Here is a 24849-nt window from a genome sequence, read left to right on the forward strand (position 1 = left end):
AGACGGGTTGTTTCACACTTGCGTGTGCGTATTCTATGGCTTTAGAGAAGTGTCTGTATAACACCCCTAACCCGTATCCGTCGCCGGATTAGGGTTGAGAGGCATTACAGAACAGAACACTGCTCAAAACAGGTATTCATTACATTTCATGATCCATAAAATAATCATTTTAATTCACTAACCCTAGTCAAATTTCTAAGCTTAATAGTACTATATGCTTAACGTTCATATATTAAAATTTACTATTTAAGCTTATAAAAATTTCAATACATACATTTTATAAGCTGGATATCAAATATAAGAAAATACTCATGCGCATATAACCATATTAAATTGAACCATTCAAGAAAAAAAAATCATGTGCACACCATGCCATTTATTCTTTCCTTTACTCAATTAACAATTACCATATAAAAATATACTCAAATCATGCAGAACCCATTTAATTAATAATAGTCAACAATCCAAACATTTGCAACCAAGACACATATATGCATATATAGATACACATTCTACTTGCCTAACTTTAACCAATTTTGCATGTGCATTATTACCAACTATAGACCTATTTACAAGACAATTATACATCAATTTATAAGACCAAAACATCCTTATTTTCTTATTACAAGTTTATCCATATAAACATACATTAATTGAATCATTTCTGAACACCCATACTAAACATATCACTTTGTATATACTTATTCTCTCAACACAAGTTTGTACGTATATAAACATATTAATTTGAACCATTTTAAGCACATATAACACTAAAAATACACCGAATCTGCATGCTTAACATACATACACATAACTAATTACTTATCCGCGTATTCGGACATCCAATATGACTTCAATACATGACATAACCATATCACATACTCAATAATATGAGTTTAATATTTTAACCGAATATACATATACACTTTATTCAACATTTCTATCCAATTTACTAATGCAATCATATCATTTCAAATTGCCAACTATCCGAGTATAGCATAATTCCCACATAACGAATACAACCAATTTCAACATTAACATATAACTAAACAATTAACTACATGAATAAATTACCATTGCCAAACCATAATTTCTATATTTGTGATTTAAGCTAACACATGACTGATTATCACTATCTTTAGCATCATTAACAATCCACAACCAAAACACATCATATATCAAAATTTACCACACGCATATACCATGACCAAATTTACTTAAACATTGATCATTAGCTTTAAGATCAAGCCATTTTTGCATGGCTAAACATATACAAATTTCAAGACCAACCAAAACAAATGCTAGCCTATACATGCCATAAGTTCAAAATTCAAGCTTCAAAAAAATACCAAAATAGCGTTCGATAGTGTGACGGATTTCCTTGACGATCCCCGAGCTCGTAACTAACTTTCAAAATCTATAAAACAACGAAAGAACGAACACACAGTAAGCTTGAATAGCTTAGTAAGTCATAAGCAAATAGTTTAACAAAGAACATATATAATTCATACAAGTAGGCCAAAAACTCTCAATCTTGAACACACATAAATATAAACATATTTAAGCGATTAATTCACATTATCATGTTATACTACAATACTTACCTTTACTTCCAAACTTTATATAAGTCAAATATACCTGAACCGTTTAATTCAAACTCATATTCGGTTTTGCCGTAACATTTTCCGTTGAGCCATTCAGAATCAAAAGGATACTCGGATAGCTCAAAAAGCTCGAACAATGCCAACGTCCCAGACATGGTCTTACATGTAATCAAATAACGATGTCACTGTCCCAGACAGTGTCTTACACGTAATCATATACGATACCAATGTCCCAGACATGGTCTTACACGTAAATCTCAAATCGATGCTGTCGTCCCAGACGTGGTCTTACACGAAATCACATATTGGAATCCTATGATTCGTAAGGCTTTCGGATGTCGTAATTCAATCGAATTAAGCTCGTAACTAATCAATCTATGTTGAATTTAATTCGGCAATGTATATAAAAAATACATTCAATTTAACATAATTTATTCACTTATGAACTTACCTCGGACGAAGACAAGCGGATGAAATCGACTACTCAACCACTTTCGACTTTCCCCGATCTAAGTCCGTTTTCTTTTATTCTTGATCTATATAAATTCAAATTCGGCTATTTAATAACACATTTCATACAAATTTATTCCAAAAACACATAAATGGGAAAATTTCATTTTAGCCCCTAACATTTTACATTTTTCATAATTTAGCCCCTATTTCACAAAGCATAAAATACACATACTTTAAAAATATCCTAGCCTTGGCCGAATATCCCTATAGCTCATATAAGCCCATATATTTCATTTAATTCAAAATTTTTCCCCTTAATTTTTCATTTTCACAAATAAATCCCTAATTTGGATTTTTATCAAAAAATTACTGAACAAAATTTAATAATCTATCAACAAATATTTATTTATCATCATCAAACAACAAAAACAACAATTTCTTATCAATGGCAATTCTCAAAATCATCATCAATTCCAAAATTTAAAACATGGGCTAGGTAATATACAAAGTAACGATCTCAAAAATGTAAAAATTATCAAAAACCGAGCAAAGAACATACCTTAATCTAGCTAAACAAGTGCCGAACCTAATGAAGCTTCGAACATTTCTTTTTCTTTTGTGTTTCGGCAAAAATAGATGATAATGGCCATTTGCATGTTTGTTTTTATTTAATTAATAATAACACAACAATTACTATTTTAACCTTAGCCATATAACATTAAAAATCCACTAACTAATGTTCATACTTGTCCATGCATTAATTCAATGATTCATTTGCATCTTAAGGACCTCATACTTAAAAAGCCATGTCAATTCGGCACTTTAACAGATGGCACCAAACTTTTGCATTTTTTGCAATTAAGTCCTTTTTCACAAATCGGCTCATAAACGATAAAATTAATTCACAAAAATTTCACACATGTCAATTCACATACTATAAGCACGAAAAATAATATTAAAATATTTTTCTGACTCGACTTTGTGATCCTGAAACCACTACCTGACTAAGGTCTAAACCGGGCTGTTAGAGTCTGTCAGTGCCTAGTCCAAACTCTCACTTGTGGACATATATTTAGGGATCTAAGTTGCCTTCGAAACTGAAAATATTCCTATAAAAATGTGGGTTTAAATTTGTCCAGACTAAAACTTTCCTTTAGCATAGAAATTTCCTAGAGGATTGATGCCCATTGTGCATCAATCCACATAAAGATATTCAACATTTATTTAGGGATGGCCAAGTTACTAGTTGGTTTTAGGGTTTGATTTACGCTTCTGCCCAAATCTCTCCCATAACTGGTGCCACTTGGGAGAACGAGCTTGCAACTAATCTATCTTCCAAAATTTGGGCAACCAATCCAAAAATTCATTGAAATGTCCTTTTTACTTTCACCTAGACCTGTTCATAGGCCGGACTAGGTCAGGTTTGGATCAAGGTTAAGCGTGATATTAACACATTTTATGCTTGCTCAAGCCCGGCTCGACCCAACCCAAAGTATGGGCCTAAAATTTTGCCCAAGCCTTCCATATTTGCAAAAGGCTAACCCAAGCTCGTTTTAAGTCTGCCCATATTATTTTTAATTTTAACAAATATATATTTATATTATTTTAATTTAATATATTTTTTATTTATTAAAATTTCTTATATAGTCATCTTAACATTTTTCTAATGTTTACATTAGAGTAGTATTATATATTTAATATAGATTTTTTTTTTTATGTGTTATAAATTGCATGCATAAAAAGAACATAATATAAGGTATTATAAATTTAAATTTGGGTCGGGTTGGGCCAAGCTCAAGCCTTAGATGTTCAATTTGAGCCTAACTTTTATTTTAAACAAGCCTAAATTTTTTGCCCAAACCCTCTCAAATTTTTGGGTGAGCCTTTGTACTTAGATAAATAGTCCGACCCATGAACAGGTCTACTTTCACCTTATGGGAGATTTGGCTTACACATAATGCTCTTACCTTTGGGCCTAACTGCCTAGCGAGTGGGGGTTGGTTCAAACTTAATATTGACAGATAATCCATCGAAAACCCTCAAAGAGTGGGGGCTGGACTTGTCATTAGGAATCATTCATGTGGTTGGATAGTTAGAGCATATTGGCATGACATATTCCAAGAGCCACCAGCATTGAAGGGAAGGTATAGGCATTGAGAGATGAGTTTTCAATAGCCAAGGATTTGAATATTACTACTCATGAAATTAAAGTAGATGCTACTACCATTATTCAATTTATGTCTACTGCTAAAGTCTCTAACATGCATTTATTCTCTCTAATTGATGAGTGTAGAATGCTCCTCCACATTATGACTTCTAAGTCACTTACGCATGATTCATGAGTGTAGAATGCTCTCTGATGTGTTAGCCCGAATTGGAGGTAACTTTCAACTTGACTCATCTACGGATGATGTTTTATCAGTTCATAATATATTTTTTATGTAGTAGTCCTCTTAGCTATTTAAATTCTTTTAACTAACGACATGCAAGGATGTACCTTATATCGAACAGTATCCTAATTTTGGATTAATGATATATATGCAACCCTGTCTATGCAGCCATAAGCCCACAAATATGAGATGGAAAACAACGTGCAAATTTGATCCATCACCTTCTCAGAATGAAGCATCCATTACACCAGAAAACAACCAATTTCCGAACCCTTACAAAGTTCTTTTAATTATATCTTATTACTTATAAAAAAACCTATGGTTTTACAATCTCTTGAGACTTTTCTTTCTAGCATCCATTTTCTTCTTGTCTGCAGGGATTTTCGACAGACCTTCCTTCTTAGGAGCAGTTCCCGAGATTCCTACGACGGCGGTTCCACTAACTCCAGTTTCAGTTGCCGGAACTATAGGCTGCTGCTGCGGCTGCGACTGATGGTCTGGATTGTTGCCTCCTTTTGTCGATGACGGAGCGAGTGGGGATGGCAATGATAACCCGGCACCACTTGCTGCATTTTTCTGCTCGATATTCAGAACCGAGGTGTTATGCTGCTCCACGTTCAATGCTGTAGTTGACTCGCAAATAGCTCCTGATTTCAACTTCGGTTTTGGTTTCGCATGGATTCCAGTATAAAGCCTGTGTTTTAAGAACAGAAGATTGTGAGACCTGCATTTTTTGTGGGCAATTCCGATTGAATTCCTTTAAGAATGCATCACTCATACCATCTTTAGACCTTCCTATTTCAATCTTAAAACTAACAAAACAATAAAGTCAAATTCTGCTATTAGACCCTGTACTTTGCATAAATTGTGGACTTAGTACCTGTACTTTAATTTGATTGATTTTAGTCCCCGTACTTTTCAAATTTTAAAATTTTAATCCTGACCCAATGGTAACAATTAAATATGTTTGGTTAAATTATGTCATTAGTCCTGTATTATGCCTAAAGTTATAGATTTAGTACAATTCACCAATTGGATCAGTATTAGTGGCTATATATTTTAATTTTAAAATTTTAATCTTAATGCAAACGACAATCATTAAATCTATTAACTAATTTTTTTGTGAATAATATGTGAAAAATAACAAACAAACATAGCATTACACATATGATAATATGTTTGACATATTAAAATTTAAAAATAACAACTTTATGAATTTAATAGTTGTCATTTGGTTAGGACTTTTCAAATTCTAAAAGTACATGAACTATAAATGACCAAATTTAAGTACATGTACTAAATTCACAACTTACGCAAAGTACAAGGTCTAATAGCAGAATTTGACCAAACAATAATGGGTCCACTTTGGTACCGTGGTTTTTTATTTGCTCACTTTAGTATTCGAACTTGACAAATGTAAAAGTTTAATTAAGCCATGTCACCTGAAAATCACACCAAACTTTTACATTTGCCAAGTTCAAAAACCAAAATGGACCTAGTTGCCAAAGTTTAGGTACCAAGTGGACCTAATTGCCACGTTTAAGGGCTAATAGCTATATTAACCCTATACTATACTATAATCTAGTATCTGTAGGGCACAATATACCACTGTATTTGAAATCTTGACTGTCCGGTCGTAGAAAAAGTCAAACAATTAAAGTGGTATTACCCGAAAGCAAAGACAATGGATTCAGCCAAGGTTAGCCGAGTTTATGCCCTTCCAGCTGAAGGAATTTCTAATAGAAACAACAAAACAACACTTTGTCCTGTTCCAAATTCTATCGCATTTAATGTTCTACGGTTCCACATCGTGAAATATTAAACGAATAACGTATAAAGGTGTTAGATATAGAGATGGGTTAGGCAAGCCTCACCTGGCATGCCGGGCATACTCGTCATAATTTTCAAGCAGCATCTTGCCAGCCTGTTCATTTAGTGCAGATTCTGGATATGGCTCAATCAATAAACACCTAACTATCTGCAGTGGCATTGATTGGTGCCAAGTAAAATAAAAGACATGATGAAGCCGGAGAAGTAAAAGCTGAAATTCTAAATGAAATTCACAATTCTCGAGCAGATCTTATCAAACAAACTGATAAAAAGAGATATATAGTATGAAGTCTACGGTTCAGTGGAACTTACGATGAGTACATGTCGTAATCCAAGACTTGGATTCCAATCCTTTTTTAGTGTGTTTACACAAATTTCCCCATTGGGTGCAATATTTGGATGAAAAATCTTGGTCAGAAAGTAGCCTGCAGTACAGATGGACTTCAGATATTCAGTACATAAAAAGGTTAAATTCTGCTATTAGTCCCTGTACTTTGCAAAAATTCGAGATTTAGTCTCTGTACTTTAATTTGATCAATTTTAATCCCTGCATTTCCCAAATTGGTCAATTTTAATCCCTGTACTATGCATATAATTGTAGATTTAGTCCATATTCTCCAATTGGATCATTTTAAGTCCCTAATACTTTTCAAATTTTGAAATTTCAATCTTGACACAATGACAGTTGTTAATCCATCAACTGAATTTTTAGCAAGTAATACTTTGAAATAACAAGCTGACATGTCATTACACATATAATAATATTCTTGTCACATCACATTCTGAAAATAGCAAAACTTAACTGAATGAATTTAATGGTTATCATTTGGTAAGCACTGAAATTTTAAAATTCAAAAAGTACAGGGACTAAAAAGTAAAAACAACAAAATTATAGGGACTAAATCCACAACTTTTGCAAAGTACAGGGACTTATAGCAGAGTTTAACCAAAATAAAACAGTTTTTCAACATATGGAATCACCATAAGGTTTGAATACCGAAAATACAGTATGATTGGCTTAAAAACGGACCGAAACAAAAATCACAAGCAATGTAGTTGAGGAAAATTAAAAACCTGACATACCTTTCGGAGGAGAATGAGGGAAATCATGAGACAGTAACAACTTCATACGGAAAACACCATTTTCATATGGAGTCCCAGCTGCAAAGCCAAAAAAATTATCAGTATCAAAACGTAACAAGCATGCCACAAAGGAAGTAAATATGTTCGGACAGAATTACGTGCCTGGCCCTTCAATGTCAGCATAAATGATCGAAAAATCATCATCATTTACACCAACTTTAATTCCTTCCGGAGGTGATTCGTCAAGACCCTTCAATTCCTTTGCCAGTTGCTTTATAACATTTGGTGGAAGATTTTCATTGGTTGCCTAACAAAAACACAATAGATTGAAATAAGAATCCACACAATACACACACACATATATATAGGACCATTTTTTTTTCTTTAATTCGAACTATATACAACAAAAAAAAACTTGTGACCATCAACCTAAGAAAGAACGAATTAATCTTTTCCAACAAAACAGTCAAAAGATACAAACAGTGTAAAGCAAACCGCAGAAAATTACCATGCTAAGGAAGAACAAGAATCCTCGAATGAAGGCTCTGAACCTCAGAAAGAACACGTCCCCAAAAGTTCACCGACTTTTGCACTTATTTACAGCGAGAAAAGTGAGAATTCTGCAACTCCAAAACAATTAAACAACACATTAAAAACAAAGAATCAGAAAATAAAGCTAACATTTCATACTCCAGATGAAACAAAACGAAATCAAATTCCACTTTGCTTTTTGCATTCAAACAGACACAACTAGCATCCATAGATTATCAAAAGCTTAAATCTGCAGCACAAAATAGATTGAGCAAATATAATACTTATGCCTTACTTTCTTTGAAAACCGGGTTTTTCGATTAAGTCTTAACTTCATAATACAGTATGTAGATCGTAAGTGGTAAATCAAAAACAAAATCTGCTTGAAACATGCAGCAAGGGGCTATTCCCCCTATAATCAGCAACGCAAAACTATGAACAAAAAATCAAAAACCCCAAAAGAGAGAAATAAAAAAGGGTCTTTAACCCAACAACTGAATTTCAAAACCAAAACTAAATAAAGTAAAATCAGTGGTTCAACCCTTCAAAAACCCATTTCAAATCTATTTAAACCACGAAAAAGAAAAAGACCCAAATCAAAGATCAACCAAGAAAAGAATCTCTTTCACATACCCATTTCACCAAGAAAGCATAATCATCGAAAGAGAAAAAGAATCGATCATTCTACTTTTCCTTTTTACCCAAAAGAATATTAAATTAAACCCCAAAAATTAAAAAAAATGGAAATATAAAGAATCTGAGATCAAACAAGAATTTGAGAATCGACCCAGAAGAACAAATGGGGAACAAAAAATTTACCTTAGGGCACAAAAGCCTGAGAAGGCGATCTCGATCTCTCTCTCTCTCTCTCTCTCTCTCGCCTTGGATTGAAAGTAGAGAAATGATTGATTGGTTGATTTTGAGGAGAGCTTTTTAATTTATTTTAATTTAAATTTTTAAATTTTTATTTTTATTTTTATTTTTATTTATTTATTTATTTATTTATTTATTTATTTATTCAAAACGATATTGCTGGGCACAGCTTCAGTAGTACTGACCGTCTATCAATACCCGTTGTTTGTCCCCACTTTCTTTTTTCTTCTTTTTTTTTTTAAAAAACGATTTCGAAAAATGTAATTTTTTAAGGATTTTTTATTTGAGAAAACGTATAATTTTGGTTTTCCTTCTTCTACTATGCTAAAATTTGAGATTAATCCTTTAAATTGTATTTAAATTATAGGGTAAACTACAAAAATTTCACTCAACTATACCTTTAATTCTATTTTGGTCACTCAATTATTATTTTTTTCAATTTAGTCATTCAATTTTTTGAAATCAAATATTTTAGCCACTCTCTCGTTAGTCGCAATTAGACGAGTAACAAAAAGATAACGTTGGTCTTCTTTTATTGACCTAGTAACAAATTTAGCCCTTCAATGTTTAGATATTTTATCAATTTATCTTTAATCTAAAAAATCAACAAAATTAGGTCCCAGGCAAAGCCCAAAAAACCAATACAATTAACACAACTCGAACTTAAGCCACAACTGGAGCAATGAACACCCTTAACCATTAAGCCATTGCATAAAATTTAAATCATATTTGTTCTTTTTGATATAATGCTTAGAACTACTCATAGTTCATCTCAATTCCCAAACTCATAATTAAAATAATATATTTTAACACACTCAAAGTCACGTCCTCCTATATTGATAACAATGATCAAAAAGTGTAATTAATTAATTTTTTAAAAAATTATTTTAATTACACAAAATATTACACATCAATTTTAATCAATCAGAGCATCACGAGGAGTGAAAGACATTTTATTCTTTCGACAAATAAGAAAAGAGATTTTATTTGAGACCGGCCCACACGAGATTCACGGGATTTGATTTATAAACATGGACTTGTGATAGTTTATGTTTCACGCACCTTCCTCAAGATCGATATGAAAAGCCCTGAGACCTGGCATGTGTGTTTCACACTTTTAAATGCGCGTGGAAAATTTATAGAACTACTCTATCTGTGATAATGAAATCACTAATTAAGCCTCATTTTTCTCCTAGGAAAACCCCCATCCTCTAATTTCAATTATTTTATTATTTTACTCAAAAAGTATTTTTATTCTTATATTGTGACCCAATTATTAGTAAAATTACTTTTTGATCAAAAGTTATAAAATGATCATTCGACTATTTAATTATCTTTTTTGTCACCAGCCGACGGTGGCAGCTTTTAAATTAAACATAATAGTAACTTTTATCCTCAACATTTATAAATTATGTTAAATTAATCTTGGTTCTAAAAAAATTTAACCCTTAATATTTACACATTGTGTAATTTGGTATTTTTTTTGTAATTTTTATTTTTCTTGTGACACTGAGGATTAATTTTAAAGAATGATAAAACATGAAAATTAGTATCTAGGATTTTTTGGCGTTTCCATTTTTTTATTTTTTTCCCTTCAAAATTTAGCTGATAAATTTTTTTTTAGTTTTTTGAGCGAAAAGAGGTCAAAAAAAAGCAAAACTGAAAAAAAATTTACATAATATGTAAATGTTGAGAGTTAAATTTTTTAGAATCAATATTAAATTGACAGAATATATAAATATCAAATATTAAAATTACTATTATGCATTTTTTTAAAATTATTACAGTTAAACAATTGGTGACAAAAAATTATAAAATTAAATAGTTAGGTGATCAACAAATAAATTTACTAATAGTTGGCACTATTATTTTTTGTTGTCCAAATATTTTATTCTCTTTAAAGTATTATTTTAAAAAAAATCTCTTTAAAATATAGAATATGTATTTTTTAAAAATATTAAATACATTAAAAGAAGACATGTTCCTACTTTGAAAGTTCATAATAATAAAATGTTTTAGAATTAGAATTTAATACATTAGTTTTTAAACAAAAATAAATAAATAAAGCAACATTTAATCTGTGATCTAAACAATTTTTTTAACTCGATCCTTAAAACTTTTTTAATTTACATTAATTTTGGGACTTAAATTTTTTTTAATTTGATTTTGAACTTTAGATTAAATTAAGTTATGATAATATAGTACAATCTCAGAGTATCACATCATCGCACTACAATAAAATTCAAGTTAGAGACCAATTTGAGAAAAGCTACAGAAAAACAAGATTAATGTGAAGCAAAAAAAGTTTAAGGACTGAAATGACAAAAATTACCAGGGACTAAATGAATAGATGTTTCTTTAGTCACTAAATATTACTTCTCTTCTTTTTTAAGTTGGAGAGCCAAACAAGACATTATACCATTTTTATTATTATTTGTTGATATTTTATTTTTAAGAAAATTATTTAATACACCGCCAGTAAAGGTTTTTAGACTCTACAAACGGATTGAGAGTTTAACATATGTATTACAAGATGTGGTATAAATAATAATTATATAAGAAAATGTGACACGTATCAACTCAATCTACTTAGAGAGTTTAAAAAATTCTACTGACAATGTATTAAATAATTATCATTATTTTTATATAATTTTTAATTGAGTTGATGTAATAATATACACACCAAACATGTCAGTGAAAATACTAATTTTATTTTAAAGGAATTAAAATTTGAAAGAAACTTTTGATAAATTTTAAAAATTAAAAAGTAGTTTCTAAACAAGTAATTGTTTTTAGTGATTATTTTTTTATTGAAAAATAAGACTTAAAAAACTCTTTATTTTATTATTTTTATTGTAATCTTAATTTAAAAATTAAGTACTTTTATTGATGAAATGAATCCTAAGCTAACTAGTAAAATCAATTCTATAATTTTGTTTTACTATAAATTAAATAAACAAAAAAAAAATGTTGTGTCGAGTGATAAAGAAGATCGATATTTTTTAAATAAGGTCTTGAATTTAAATCCTATAAATAGAGAAAATAATGTTAAAATTTTTTACCCTGTTTAGAGACTTAACCTCACTTCAACATTTTTTAAACTAAACTGGTGGTTGAATTGATTAGACCATTAATTTCCAATCTAATTGATTTGTTCGGTATAAAGTAAATAAATTGTCAAATTTTCTTTTAAAAAATATTTAAAAATCATAAAGTTGGCTTGTATGAGTTTGTGTGTCAAATCACTTTTTGCCATTTTTCGATTGGTATCTAGGTTAGTTCCCAGTCCAATGGGTTTTATCGGTTGAATTGATTCAGTTACGTCAACATTGCTCGACTTGACTCCAATTTTAATCGAGATCAACAAAGACGAGTGTCAAAAAAAAGGATAATATAATTTTTGGCCCTTGAACTTTAAAAAAGTATAAAAAGTTTGATGACATGACATTCAGACATTGTGCCATATAATCACATTTAGTGTTGTAATAACCAGACCAATGGTTGAACATCTCAGACCACCAATTATTGATTGAATCAATTCAGCCACTGGATCAACAATAATTAAATTTTCATAAAATCTAAATATTAAAAAAAATCGGTCCAGCTATCTTTTTTTTTACCAATTTCAAGCAATTGTTGAGTTAATCGGTTCAACATTTTTGCTCAAATCGTTATATCGATTAGTTCTAGGTTTGTCAATTCGGTCTTGTTCCAATGACACTGGGCAAATCATCAAATCTTGACAAAATCCAAGTTTAGGGATCAAAATGGATCTAGTTGTCAAATTCAATGATCAAAGTGGACAAAAAATACAGGTACCAAAATGGACCTATTTGTTATGTTCAGGGGCTAAAAATTATATTATCCATTAAAAGTAAAGAATAAGGGCAACCATCGTAAATTATGTAATGATTGAAGGGTACGTAGGGAAGGGAGTTTTCTTGAGCGGAGGCGGAGCGTTGTTTGCTTTGCTTTAATATTACATTTAGGGAAGGCGGGTTTTTTAAAATAAAAAAAAAGATGGTTTAATTCTGAACTTCATCCCTTTATTTTATAAAAGTAGAGAAATTATCTTTCTATTTTAGTTTGTTACAACTTGGTTCTCATACTTTATTAAAATTGAGAAATTAGTCCAATTGAGGTAACATTGTTAAACGTTGATATTAAATTGTTAGCTTGAAAATTAGTAGTTCAACAATTTATATACAATTAGCAATTTATATGCAATAAATTAGCAAAAAAGACTAACATCTCGATATTGGTAAAATGGAAAGAACAAACTCTAACAAATTTAAACAGACGAACTAAATTCTCAATTTTCATAAAATAAAGGGATAAAACTCAATATTGAACATTACTTTTTATTATTTGAAATAAAAGTCCCTAAACTTTTTTTATCCACATTTCTCCTTGAACTTTGCAACTTTTACCACATTAGTCTTGAAACTTAACAACTTTTCTCAATTTTAAAAAAAATTAGGTAACGATGTGTCACAATCTGTTAGTGTCACATCATCACTGCGACCAATTTTCAAAAATTTGACAAGTTCAAAAACAAACGTGGACTCGAAAAAATTAAGGACCAAATTAAGAATAATTACTAAGTTTAAGGACTAAAAGTTAGTTTTTCCCTAGAAAAAAAAAGTCTTCGGTGAATAGCTTTAGACTGTCGGGACGAGAAGCTTTTTCTCAAAATTTAAAATATTTTATTATTTTATCATTATAAAATAAAATAATTGACAATTAATTTTGAAGGGCCCCACTTGTTGACCGTTGGAGGGTCCTCCTCACATAGCCGTTACTCTGCCTATTTTATTTATTTATTCTGTTTACTAAATTATTCCTTTTTTATTTTTTTAAAAACAATTATCAATATTTATTTTGTTTTATACTTTTAAAATTATATTTATATTATCAGCACAATTCAAAATAAGAAGCGAATCTTTTTATCTATTGGCGGTGGACAAATTTTTTAAATTAATTATATATTTTTAAAATTTTAAAATAATAAAAGGTTAATATATCACCTGGTATCCGAATTTATTTTTAATATTTAATTTGACATCTAAGTTTTTTTTATTTATTCTCGTTTGGTATCTAAGCTTGGCTTTAATGTTTATTTCGGTACCTAGACTAAACGGTATAATGTGATCCAATGAATATTTGACATGTATGCTTTAGTAAGAAAACATCGGACGAAAAAAAACTCAGGTATCAAATAGAATATTGAAACCAAATTCAAGTACCAGATTAAGACAAAAAAAAACTTGGATACTGAATCAAACATCAAAGCTAAACTCATGTATCATATAATAAATAAGTAACCCAATTTACATGTTTACATATTTTGGCCACTAATGATAAATTTGGCAGATTAATGATAAATTTGGCCACTAACGTTTACATGTTTTGTCAAAATGACCCTAATTGTATTTTTGAGCTTTTTTTAGCAATCTACCTTTATTCTTTTTTTCCAATTTGATTTTTTTAAACATATTTGATGAAAATTCTGTTAAAAAGTTAACAGATTTATTACTTAAGTAACCGAATAAAATAAATAACTAAATAAAAAATAACTCTTAATTTAAAGAAATAAACTTAATTATCTAAAAAAATCAAAATGAATCAATGCATTTGTTTACTGAAAGATTTTAAAAAGACAATTAACAAATCAAATAAAAAAGCACTGAATGTGTGCATTTATTTTAAAACATTTTTTTAGATAATTTTTCTTTAAATTAAGAGTTATTTTTTTAACTTAATAAATTATTTATTTATTTCATTTTTTTGACATGTAATTATTTTATTGGGTTATCTAAGTAATAAATTATATCTCATTAAAAATCACGTATGAAATTCCACATCATCTCGTTAATTTTTTTAACAGTAATTTTAACAAATCTGTTTAAAAAAAAGTTGATAGCCTAAAAAGACTCAAAAATACAATTAAAATTATTTTAACAAAACATGTAAACGTTAGTTGTCAAATTTATCATTAAACCCTAAAAATTAAACCATTTTTTTGGTCGATGGCTTTCCAACAAATATGGATAACTTTGTTTTTGCATATAGGAAATCAGATAACATTACCAAACATATATTTAGTTGTCATATTAAATAAACCATTAATAATTGGACCATCATAATAGAGTTGGTCAAACTAAACTGGTCAAACTCACAAGTAGGTAAGTTAGGTTTGGTTGGGATTTAGAAAAATTTTAAACAGGGTATAATAATTTGGTTCAATTTATTTTTATTTTCGTTTTTAAATATAAACTTTGGGATTACACTTTAAAATTTATTTGATAAAAAAGTTTCGAACTTTGATAAAATTTTAAAAATTTTCATATTTCAAAAAAAAAAAAAAATAAATAATAATATTTTTTGATAATTTATTATATGAGGGTTTTAAGTCATATTTACTATTTTAGATATAATTTCTTTTACATTATAAAATATATATATTATAAATCAAATTTAAAAAATTCAATTTAACTCAAATAACTTTAAAATAACCATAAAATTTTTAACTTGTATTTTAAAAACTGTTCAAATACGGTAATTCGATTCCACTTACAATTTTTCAATTATTTTCCACAAGCTATCTTCGAATTCGATTTATGAATTTAATTTTTTTTTTGAGCTTAGATTATTTTGAATCGAAATTTTTTCAGTTTAAATTATTTTGATTTCAAATTAATTAGTTTAATCCTATTTTTCAAAAAAATACTTTTTGATGATGTGTCATCATATAATGCACCAAATATATACATATTCTTAATGGTTTATATTTAATACATGGACGGTATTGATTCTTATTAATCCGTAATTCTCTCCTACAAAAAAAAAGTGTGTATTTGATTCATTCTATATATCACCGTCCCTAGTGAACCTGATGATGACACCATTAGAATAAAACCACTTGGATTTAGTTTCAAAAACTTCAGATCATGCCATCACTAGCAGTGTAACAACGCTAGACTTGTTCATGAATCGGGCCACTCAACTCGGCCCAAATTTCCCTTGAAAATTAAGAAAGTTTGAACAAAAATATAAAACCTGTTATTCAAGCATTGAGTAAAATATTTTCAACCCGAGCCCGACTTGACCCAAATTTGCAAAAAAAAAAAATTAATGTTTTCTCACTATTTTGTTGTCATGCTACCATTTTATTGTTATTATTTGATTATTATATAACTCTTATCTAATTGTTAATTTTATTGCTGTTTTAAAGACACTTGCTTATTAAATTACACCTATCTTAATGTTATTTAAGTATGAAGAATTTTTAATTTATTTTCAATTTGTTGAAAATATTTATTTTAATGTTTTCAGTGTTTTTGAAGTATTATATTTTTTAATTTTTTACATAAAAAAATAAGATAAATTTTTTTAATACAGGCCGGGCCAAGCTTAGGAAAAAATTTAGGCCTAAGCCTATCAAACCAGCTTAAAATTTTGCTAGGGCCCAGCATGGCCCATGGACTGATCTAATCATAACATCTAATATACAATTTTTTTTTTCTACTGTATTAATTACTTTTACTTTCGTGCAATGTCACAAAAACCCCCCTAAACGTAGAGAGAAACAAGCAGACATATAGAATGATTACAAAAAAACATAGACTATACATACGTGATTTAATCAGCATTTCTGCTAATGTTTCCATCTTAGAGGTTCTAGAAAACTTCATTACAAAGTAATAGTATTTGGAGAGGGGGGGGGGACCTGTAATGTTAAAAGCAGAAGAGGGGGCAGAAAGGACCATTTTGTGCAAAGTTCAGCAGAGCCACAAACAGAACATTCATATGCTTTCATATCCTGTAAAAATCATTTGCCCGAATCAGACAGCAGAAATACATTCATGAATTACATCATGTAATATGAAAGTGAAGATTATAAAGGCAACTCATACTTTGAATAGTTGGAATAGTAAAGTTATTCACGGCCATCTAACAGAGGCAAGAAAGGGAAAGAAACGGATGCAAACACTTGAAAATGATGGGAAAAAAGAGAGGAAAAGATAGAGGTGCTTCTACATGATAGCACACACGGTGCACTCGAGGCACTAGAATCCTTACATTGCCTTGGGCGTAGACGAGGAGGGTACAGACAGGGGTCAAAAATGATAAATCTCCTATTTAGTCCCTTCAAATTTTGTTAAATTACATTTTAGTATAATGGTAAAATAGCACTTTGCCCCTTTAAAATTTATAATTCATCCCTGCCTCCCCAAAGCAATTTTCTGGCTTGACCCCTCTAAGCGCCATGTATATGTGTGAGTGACCTAGTTTATCTATAAAACATGCAAATTCCTATATTGCTCGATTGGCATGATTTCTTAATGGTCCATGTCTATTGTTGAATACTAAAATATTGGAAAGAGATTGATACTTCCCTCTCTTACTAGTAAAGGTCTAATGAGAAAAGAAAATAAAAGAAATCAAAGAGAATTTAAATCGGGAGGGCTTTTTTTCCTTTAATTTAAATATTTTTATGCCTATCTTGTTAGCAGAAAACCACACCAAGGAAATTAAAGAGAACTTTGGCACATCCGCATCATTGAGCACTTCTAATACCCCTAAATGGTTCAAGTGATCTTTCCTTAATCCCTGATCAGTTTAAACACACAAAAGCCTTTGAATCACAATGATAGCAATCATCATCTAAATCTTAAGAAATAACATTTGATACATTGACTTTAGAGTTTTAACTCCGCAAAGGGATTTAAGAAACCGCCATGTGTCTTATTTACTTTTTAAATATCAAATAAGAACACTTGGCGGTTTCTTAACCCCACTTATGAAATTACATAGGTTATGTGACAACAAAAGCATTAGGTGCCAAGGGAATAGAGATTCTTAGTCAGCATTTGAACTGATTCAATATTCACAACGATAAAGTTTCAAGGAAATAAAGAAATTCTTCGAACAAAAAAAACAGGAGAGAAATAAAGAAATTCCAGTGCTGTTGGAACCAGACCAGGAACTGGCCGATATACTGGTCTGAACAAAGGGATTGAACTGCTCAAAACTGGTAAAAAGGAAATCAAGACAACAAATCGACGGTAGAACCGTCCAGTTTAAAGGAAAAAGGGAAGCTAGCACTTTGTACAACTGAAGATAATGACCCACTACTCTAATCTACAATACTTTGTCAAATCTAGGAAGATCAAGTGTATTTGAGATAACTAACCTTTTGAAAGACTACGCTGTTTCGAATTCACAAGTTGGTAGACCACTAGTAAAAGTAGCCTAAGCACTTTGCTGATCCGCAAAGGCACTTTTTTCTCCTCTGGTCAGCTCTATCTGGTGGAACAATGCCGTAGCTATATGTCAACTCAGTCATTGGAGGTATGTGTCTGTAAGCATAAAACACGATATGGAGATCACACTCCTTGCTATTCTCGCGCAAAACTGGCTGCCAGAATACATTCGGAGAGCAGCTGTGGTTCATAAACCGAGCTACATTACCAGCATGTTTTGCATTTATAATTAGAGGAAACGGGATCTTCAGAGTCTCATTAGATGCATTCAAGAAACCTTCCCCCGACTGATTAGTACGGGTTGCATCAAAAATATAATCATCATCGTTTACGCATCTGAGCTCCTCTGCACTAGTAATATCAATTACCTCCCCTGCATATTCACAAATAAAAGCCCCGGAGCGGATAGGATCCCATGACCTTAGACCCCAACCTTTATCTTTAGTTTTAAACACTTCTAAACGAATTTTCAGACCACTCTGACATACCCTATTCTTGCAACTAGGAGGGCATAAGCATGAAGAACCACACTCATGTATCAAGGGTTTTTGGCTGACAAGAACACCATTTGTAGTGTATGGAAGATTACCACCATTTCTTTGAATGCAAGGGCAGCTGGAGTTACCAGCTAGACATCCACCATGGCAACCACAACCAGTTGAAGATTCATTTGAATTTACAGGTTTCAAGTACTTCAGACCGGGATAATATGTGAAATTTGATGGCCCCTTTTCATCATCAACATCATTTACAAGAGAAACAGGTATACTTTCTGCCCCAGAAGTAAGATCATGCGATATAACCCCAACTCTACCAGTACTGCCATCCTTCCATTGCTGAACAGATTTCCACACTGTGTACGCTTCAGGCTGCCCGGATAACCTAACTAATTTGTACTTAAATACATTGCAACCAGACTTCCCCTTGTCCACCCATGACTCCTGGATTTTATAAAGACCATCATAAACATAAATCTTTCCAGTTGGATTTGCTATATCTTTTACACCACGAATCACTCGAACCTCATTACCTCGGTGCAAGCTCTTCTCTAAAGCAAGATTGCCCCGTTCAAGCTTCTGATCAGTTATTTCCATGCCTTTATTATTAATATTGCCACCTTGACCACTATAAACCAACACATCAGCATCCTCCGAATTATCCTCATATCCTCCAGATGAGACAATACTAACTGCTACTGGCTCTTCATCTTGAGAGACCTTGAGGCCCATGTAATCAATACCAGCCATAATTGGAGCATGTAACCCAACCAAACACATCTCCATCCTGAAAAAGAAAATATCTCCAACTTCCACACCAGGCACAACACCAATTCTCTTCTTCACATTGGTTCGAATCCCTTTGTTCATTAGGATCGTCCCTGCTCTTAAGTCAGGCCGTCTCGTTACTCCTGGAGTAGATTCCTTTGAATCCTCAATCTGAGAAAGCTTTCTTCGGAGCAAATCATAGATCATGCGTATATATCCTACCGAATCCTTGTCACCATCAGCTCGCTTGAATGCATCAAAATCCATGAGATTAAATGACTCAACAATTTTATCAACCATAGCATCTACATCCACATCGGAGGAAGCAACATTGATATCCTGGCCACTGCCAGCTCGCACCCTCTTCGGAATCCTTTTCTTTTTGGTGGCAGCCTTGCTAGAATCTTCACCTTCATTTACATGAACCCAATCACTATAACCGTCTTCTTCTTCATACTGCGATGGACCGGGATTTCTCGAACTCCGTCCGGAAGACCCAGCATCTCCATTTGCCCCACTCCTGAATGAATTGATAGGAACCGCCGGAATGGAACCATTGAACCCAAAAGGCATAGGAGTTTGCATGTTGTGAGAATCCGGGTAACCCGAAAATGGGTAGAATGACGCAAAACCAGGGGGGAAATGACCAGCAGGAGGTGGGCACATAAAAGGGGAAGCAGCTTGGGGATGGGGAAATGAAGGGAAACTAGGCGTTGAAGGGAAAATAGGAGCCAAACATCGCAACGGTTGCACATTCAAAACCCTAGATTTATCCACATAGTCTTGCCCATCGTCGTCTTCCATATCACACAAATCAAATTGATCGACACTTCGATTCTCAACAATTTAGAGAACCCTAAACTAATTAAAGTTACCCAAAATCTAAATAAAGGCAACGCTAATAGATTCAAATCAAAACCCTAGGTTTATGCACCCAGCCTTCCCCACCGCCGTTTTTCATTTCATACAAATCAAATTGATTCGTGACTTCGTTTTTCTCAATGATTTGGAGAAACCTAAGCTAATTACGTTACTGGAAACTAAATAAAGGCACTGCCAATAGATTAAAATAGGGGAAATTTTACCTCAAATTCAAAGCAAAAAGCATTGATCAGTGCGAATTCATCCAATTTTCATGAAAAAAAGTGAAAACCCATTACTGAGAAAAAAGTATACCTCCAAACCCACGACCAAATTTGACTGATTAATCTGAAGAGACTCGGTTTCGGGAAATGCAGTGAAAAATCCCTGAAAATATGCACATAGAAAGTGCGCAGTGAGCAACAAGTGAGCTGGTGCAAAAGCTAAAGTACTCCCTCAATACAAAATTGATCTTTTTAAAAAAATGGGATAATATGATTTTTGGCCCCTAAACTTAGCAATTAGGTCTACTTTCGTACTTATTTTTATTCAATTTGATACCTAAACTTAGTAACTATATTCATTTTGGTCTCTAAACTTAAAAAATACGAAAGTTTGATGATATTAAGATGATTATGTGGTTTAATATTAAAGTGTCACATATAGTATTCTAATAATCAGACCATTAGTTCTCGATTCAATCAGTTTGATTGGTTCAACTACTAGATCAACAATAATTAATTAATTAATTAATTAAAATTTTAAAGAATTAACCGATTCAACTTGTTCAACTACTAGTTTTTGTCCCAATTTTTGAGTTTTACCAATTTTGAGGATTTCGTTTCAATTTATTCCACCTCTTTGTTTGGACCAGTATATTGGTCAACTTTCAATCCAGTCGGTCTAATAGATCAATCCATGTTTTAAGAACATCAGTAACATCATCAAGTCTTGATGGAATTCAAGTTTAGGGACTAAAATGGATTTAATTGTCAAGTTCAAGTACAAAAATAAAAAAATACAAATATCGTAGTGGACTTAATTGCTAAGTTTAAAAGCCAAAAATTATATTATCCCTATTTTAAATATATATATGTGTATGTGATATAAAGGGGTTTTTTACCAAAATATTATAAAAAAATAAAAATATATCAAAATATTATAAACTTTTTTTTATTTACCAAAATAATACAAAAAAACAAAAAAAAACTGTGACGACGTGACAATAGAGGTGCTCATGGGCCAGGCCGGGTTCAGGCTGGGCCCATAAAAAATTTTGGCCCGAGTCCTAGGCCCGACCCGAAATATGGGTCTAAAATTTTGCCCAAGCCCGGCCCGGGAAAAAAATCATAAGCTCAGGCCCGGCCCATTTTTTAATAAATACCAAAAATTTATTTTAAAAATTAAAAAAATATTTTAAAATATTTTAAAATTAAAAAATTTTTAAAAATAAATATATTTATTATATCGGGTCGAGCCGGGCCCTAGCCAAAAAAGTGGTGCCCGAGGCCCGACCCGTTTTCTAAACGGGCCTCTTTTTTTTGCCCAAGCCCATATTTCGGGCCTATATTTTTATCCAAACCCTCCCATATTTCGAGCGGGCCGAGCCAGGCCACCCGGCCCATGAGCACCTCTACGTGACAACACACTGGTGGAGGGGCTGCCAGAGGCGACACCAATGGTGTCAGTGGCAGAGGCGGCACTGATGGTGCCCCTGCCACAGACGGCACCACCCCACTTATAATGGGGACCATTCGGCTGGTGGGTGGGGGAAAGAGAAGGAGAGGGAAAGGAGAAGAAAGAAAGAAAAAGAAAGAAAAAGAAGGAAAGAAAAGGAAAGGAGAAGAAAAAAAAAGAAAGAAGAAGAAGAAGAGGGAAGGAAGGAAAAAGAAAGAAAAAAAGAAGTAAAGGTAATTTTTTTGTATTAATTTAATTTTTTTGTAATATTTGTATAAAAAAATTATATTATGTACATTGTATGTGTTCTATTATTTTATTTAGCATATATATTTTATGAAATTTATTTAGCATGAAAAAATTCATGTTATGTATATTCTATGTTGATTAGAAATTTTTTTTATGAAATTTATTTAGCATGTTATAATTAGTTTTTTTAGAAAAATAGCATTAAAAATAAAATGATAAAAAAATATGTTTAAGAAAACATAAAATACGAAAAAAAAAACGTAAATTGTATATTCGCCGAAAGTAATAAAATCTGAAAAAATTGTATATTTAAAAAACACACTAAATTAATAAATTTCAAACATAATGTACTAAAATAATGTAAAATAATGAAATTAGAAAATATGATATTTTTTAAAGTAATAAAATGCGAAGAAAAAAATACAAACAAAGGGCCGAAGTAAGAGTTTTTTACTAAATTTTTTAAAAATTCAGAAATAATTAATACAAATATTTCAAACAAAATGTACTGAAATAATATAAAATAATAAAATATGAAAATAATATATTTTTATTGAAAGTAATAAAATTCGGGAAAATAATACGAGCAAAAGACAGAAATAAGAGTTTTTTTTTAATTTATTCAAAAAACACACTAAATTAATAAATTTCAAACATAATGTACTGAAATAATGTAAAATAATAAAATTAGAAATATGATATTTTTTAAAGTAATAAAATGCGGAGAAAAAAATACGAACAAATGGTCGAAGTATGAGTTTTTTAAAAATTCAGAAATAATTAATACACTTCAAACATAATGTACTAAAATAAAATAAAATAATAAAATGCGAAAATAATATATTTTGATTGAATGTAATAAAATTTGGGAAAATAATACGAACAAATGGCCGAAATAAGGGTTTTTTACTAAATTAAAAAAAAACAGAAATAATTAATACACTTCAAACATAATGTACTAAAATAATGTAAAATAATAAAATACGAAAATAATATATTTTTATTAAAAGTAATAAAATTCGGGAAAATAGTACGAATAAATGACTGAAATAAAGATTTTTTACTAATTTTTTTTGAACTTGCAGGCATCGCAATGGCTTCATTGATTAATCCCGGTACACACATATCTGATGCGGCTAATAACGCGGTATAATTTATTATTTGTTAATCATGTGTTCTATTTAAAAAGGATATATGTAATATATAGAAATAAATCATGTTATCCTAATATTTTTTTCTGTAATTTAACACTATCAGGACTCGTACCGAATAATAAGGGGCTGGGTGAATGGTTTAAAGAAAGCTCCGGATTCTCGATTGATGTTGTACTTGGAGCAAGCCGGATTTGGGTCAGTAGCATGGATCCGGACGTTCGACTTGCGGTATGATTTATTATCTGCGCTAGTGGAGCGGTGGCGCCCGAAGACTCACACTTTTCATTTTCCGTATGGGGAGTGAACGGTGACCTTAGAGGATGTTGCGATGCAGCTTGGGCTCCCAATCGACGGGAGTCCTGTAACGGGAGTATCTTCATTTACTGATCTAGCTGCACTTTGTTATCAGCTACTAGGAGACCCACCAGAGGACGATGAGTCAAATTTTACGAGCTTGAAATTTACATGGTTGAAAGTCAAATTTGGACTAACTCAGCAAATAAGTGAATCGGTGCATTCTTGTCACTCTCGTTCCCACAGTAAAGAGCAACCATTGTCTCCACGTATTCGTCGTCTACAAGTTCCATTTCGCTGAATTTGACCGAATTTGTTTAAACTAGAAACTTGTAGAAAATTTTTGATATCCTTCTCCCACAACGTCTAAGAATTTTTGCATTAATCATTGCCTTCATTTCATCTAACGAGACATTTCTATTAAATCTCATTGCTATTTGTTGCCGACATTCAAATATACATCCAACACTTGTTGTCAAGATGACTCCATCGAAAAAAATGCATACAAAAAACTTATCATCTATCTTCAATATTCAATTTGTCAAAAAATAAATAAAATCTCAAAAAAATCTCGAACGGTAAATAAATTACTTAAATAAAAAAATTAATGTTTCAATATGCAAATTTTTCATCTTTAAGCTCATACTTTTTCAGTTATCATTTTGTACATGAATAACGTTTAACCACTAATTCTAATAACTAACACAATAACAATAATACTAGTTTTATACTCAAAATAATACTAACTAACAATAATAATTAGGGTTTTACTAAAAATAATAACTAACAATAATATAATGTAAAAACTAACAATCATACTAACTAAAATAATAATTAGGGTTTTTACTAATCCTAATAACTAACCATAATAATAATATTAGTTTTTTACTAACAATAATACTAAGTAATATAAATTATTAATCCCTAAACCCTAAAAACTAATAATAATACTAACTAAAACTATCAATTTGACTTTTTATTAATCTTAATAACTAACAATAATAACTAAACTAACAACAAAAAATAATAAAAATTATACAAAAAACATAATAACAAAATAATCAATTATTTTTTAAAAAATACTTTTTTTTTCTCTTCTCCTTCTCTCTATTTCCGGCAGTACCTCTTCCTTCTCTTCTTCTTCTTTTTCTTTTTCTCCTTCAGCTGGACGGATCCTGGGTTTATAACACTAGTGGTGCCGCCTCTGCCACAGGCACCTTTGGTGCCGCCTGTGGCATCCGATTTTCCACTGTTATGTTTTTTTTGTATTATTTTGGTAAATAAAAAAAAGTTTATATTATTTTGGTATTTTTTATTTT

At 31.0% G+C, this 24849-nt stretch overlaps 2 protein-coding genes and 1 long non-coding RNA gene across 5 annotated transcripts; all 3 read right to left on the minus strand.

Moving 5' to 3' along the window:
* Nucleotides 1-1372: 1372 nt before the first annotated feature.
* Nucleotides 1373-2717, minus strand: LOC107938986 (uncharacterized). Its single transcript, XR_001695021.2, has 3 exons — nucleotides 2617-2717; nucleotides 2056-2140; nucleotides 1373-1417 (listed from the first exon to the last, which is right to left on the minus strand). It is a non-coding gene; the product is annotated as an uncharacterized lncRNA (long non-coding RNA).
* A 1932-nt stretch (nucleotides 2718-4649) lies between these two features.
* LOC121203098 (ubiquitin-conjugating enzyme E2 22) lies at nucleotides 4650-8868 on the minus strand. Of its 3 annotated transcripts, none has more exons than XM_041105074.1 (7): nucleotides 8711-8868; nucleotides 7869-7980; nucleotides 7523-7667; nucleotides 7361-7438; nucleotides 6590-6702; nucleotides 6322-6425; nucleotides 4650-5141 (listed from the first exon to the last, which is right to left on the minus strand). In XM_041105074.1, exons 2-7 carry the CDS (start codon nucleotides 7869-7871, stop codon nucleotides 4772-4774), a joined length of 813 nt encoding a protein of 270 aa, XP_040961008.1. In that variant the 5' UTR covers nucleotides 7872-7980; nucleotides 8711-8868; the 3' UTR covers nucleotides 4650-4771. The 3 variants fall into 3 exon arrangements, with proteins under 3 accessions (XP_040961008.1, XP_040961011.1, XP_040961009.1); XM_041105077.1 differs by having other exon boundaries at nucleotides 8525-8719; XM_041105075.1 differs by lacking the exon at nucleotides 8711-8868 and adding an exon at nucleotides 8187-8513.
* A 7400-nt stretch (nucleotides 8869-16268) lies between these two features.
* LOC121223509 (histone-lysine N-methyltransferase, H3 lysine-9 specific SUVH1) lies at nucleotides 16269-20599 on the minus strand. Its single transcript, XM_041105078.1, has 2 exons — nucleotides 17961-20599; nucleotides 16269-16586 (listed from the first exon to the last, which is right to left on the minus strand). Exon 1 carries the CDS (start codon nucleotides 20097-20099, stop codon nucleotides 18006-18008), a length of 2094 nt encoding a protein of 697 aa, XP_040961012.1. The 5' UTR covers nucleotides 20100-20599; the 3' UTR covers nucleotides 16269-16586; nucleotides 17961-18005.
* Nucleotides 20600-24849: the final 4250 nt, after the last annotated feature.

Source organism: Gossypium hirsutum, chromosome D11, assembly GCF_007990345.1.
Source record: "Gossypium hirsutum isolate 1008001.06 chromosome D11, Gossypium_hirsutum_v2.1, whole genome shotgun sequence".
NCBI classification, from domain to species: domain Eukaryota; kingdom Viridiplantae; phylum Streptophyta; class Magnoliopsida; order Malvales; family Malvaceae; genus Gossypium; species Gossypium hirsutum.

Bases quoted from the DNA above. Each gene is read 5' to 3' on its own strand.
- LOC121203098 (XM_041105074.1), bottom strand. The intron at 7,439-7,522 runs GCACGTAATTCT...TTGGCTTTGCAG, and splicing joins TGCTGACATTGAAGGGCCAG to CTGGGACTCCATATGAAAAT. The intron at 5,142-6,321 runs GTGAGGCTTGCC...CTTAAAACACAG, and splicing joins GAGTATGCCCGGCATGCCAG to GCTTTATACTGGAATCCATG.
- LOC121223509 (XM_041105078.1), bottom strand. From the start codon at position 20,099: ATGGAAGACGACGATGGGCAAGACTATGTGGATAAATCTAGGGTTTTG.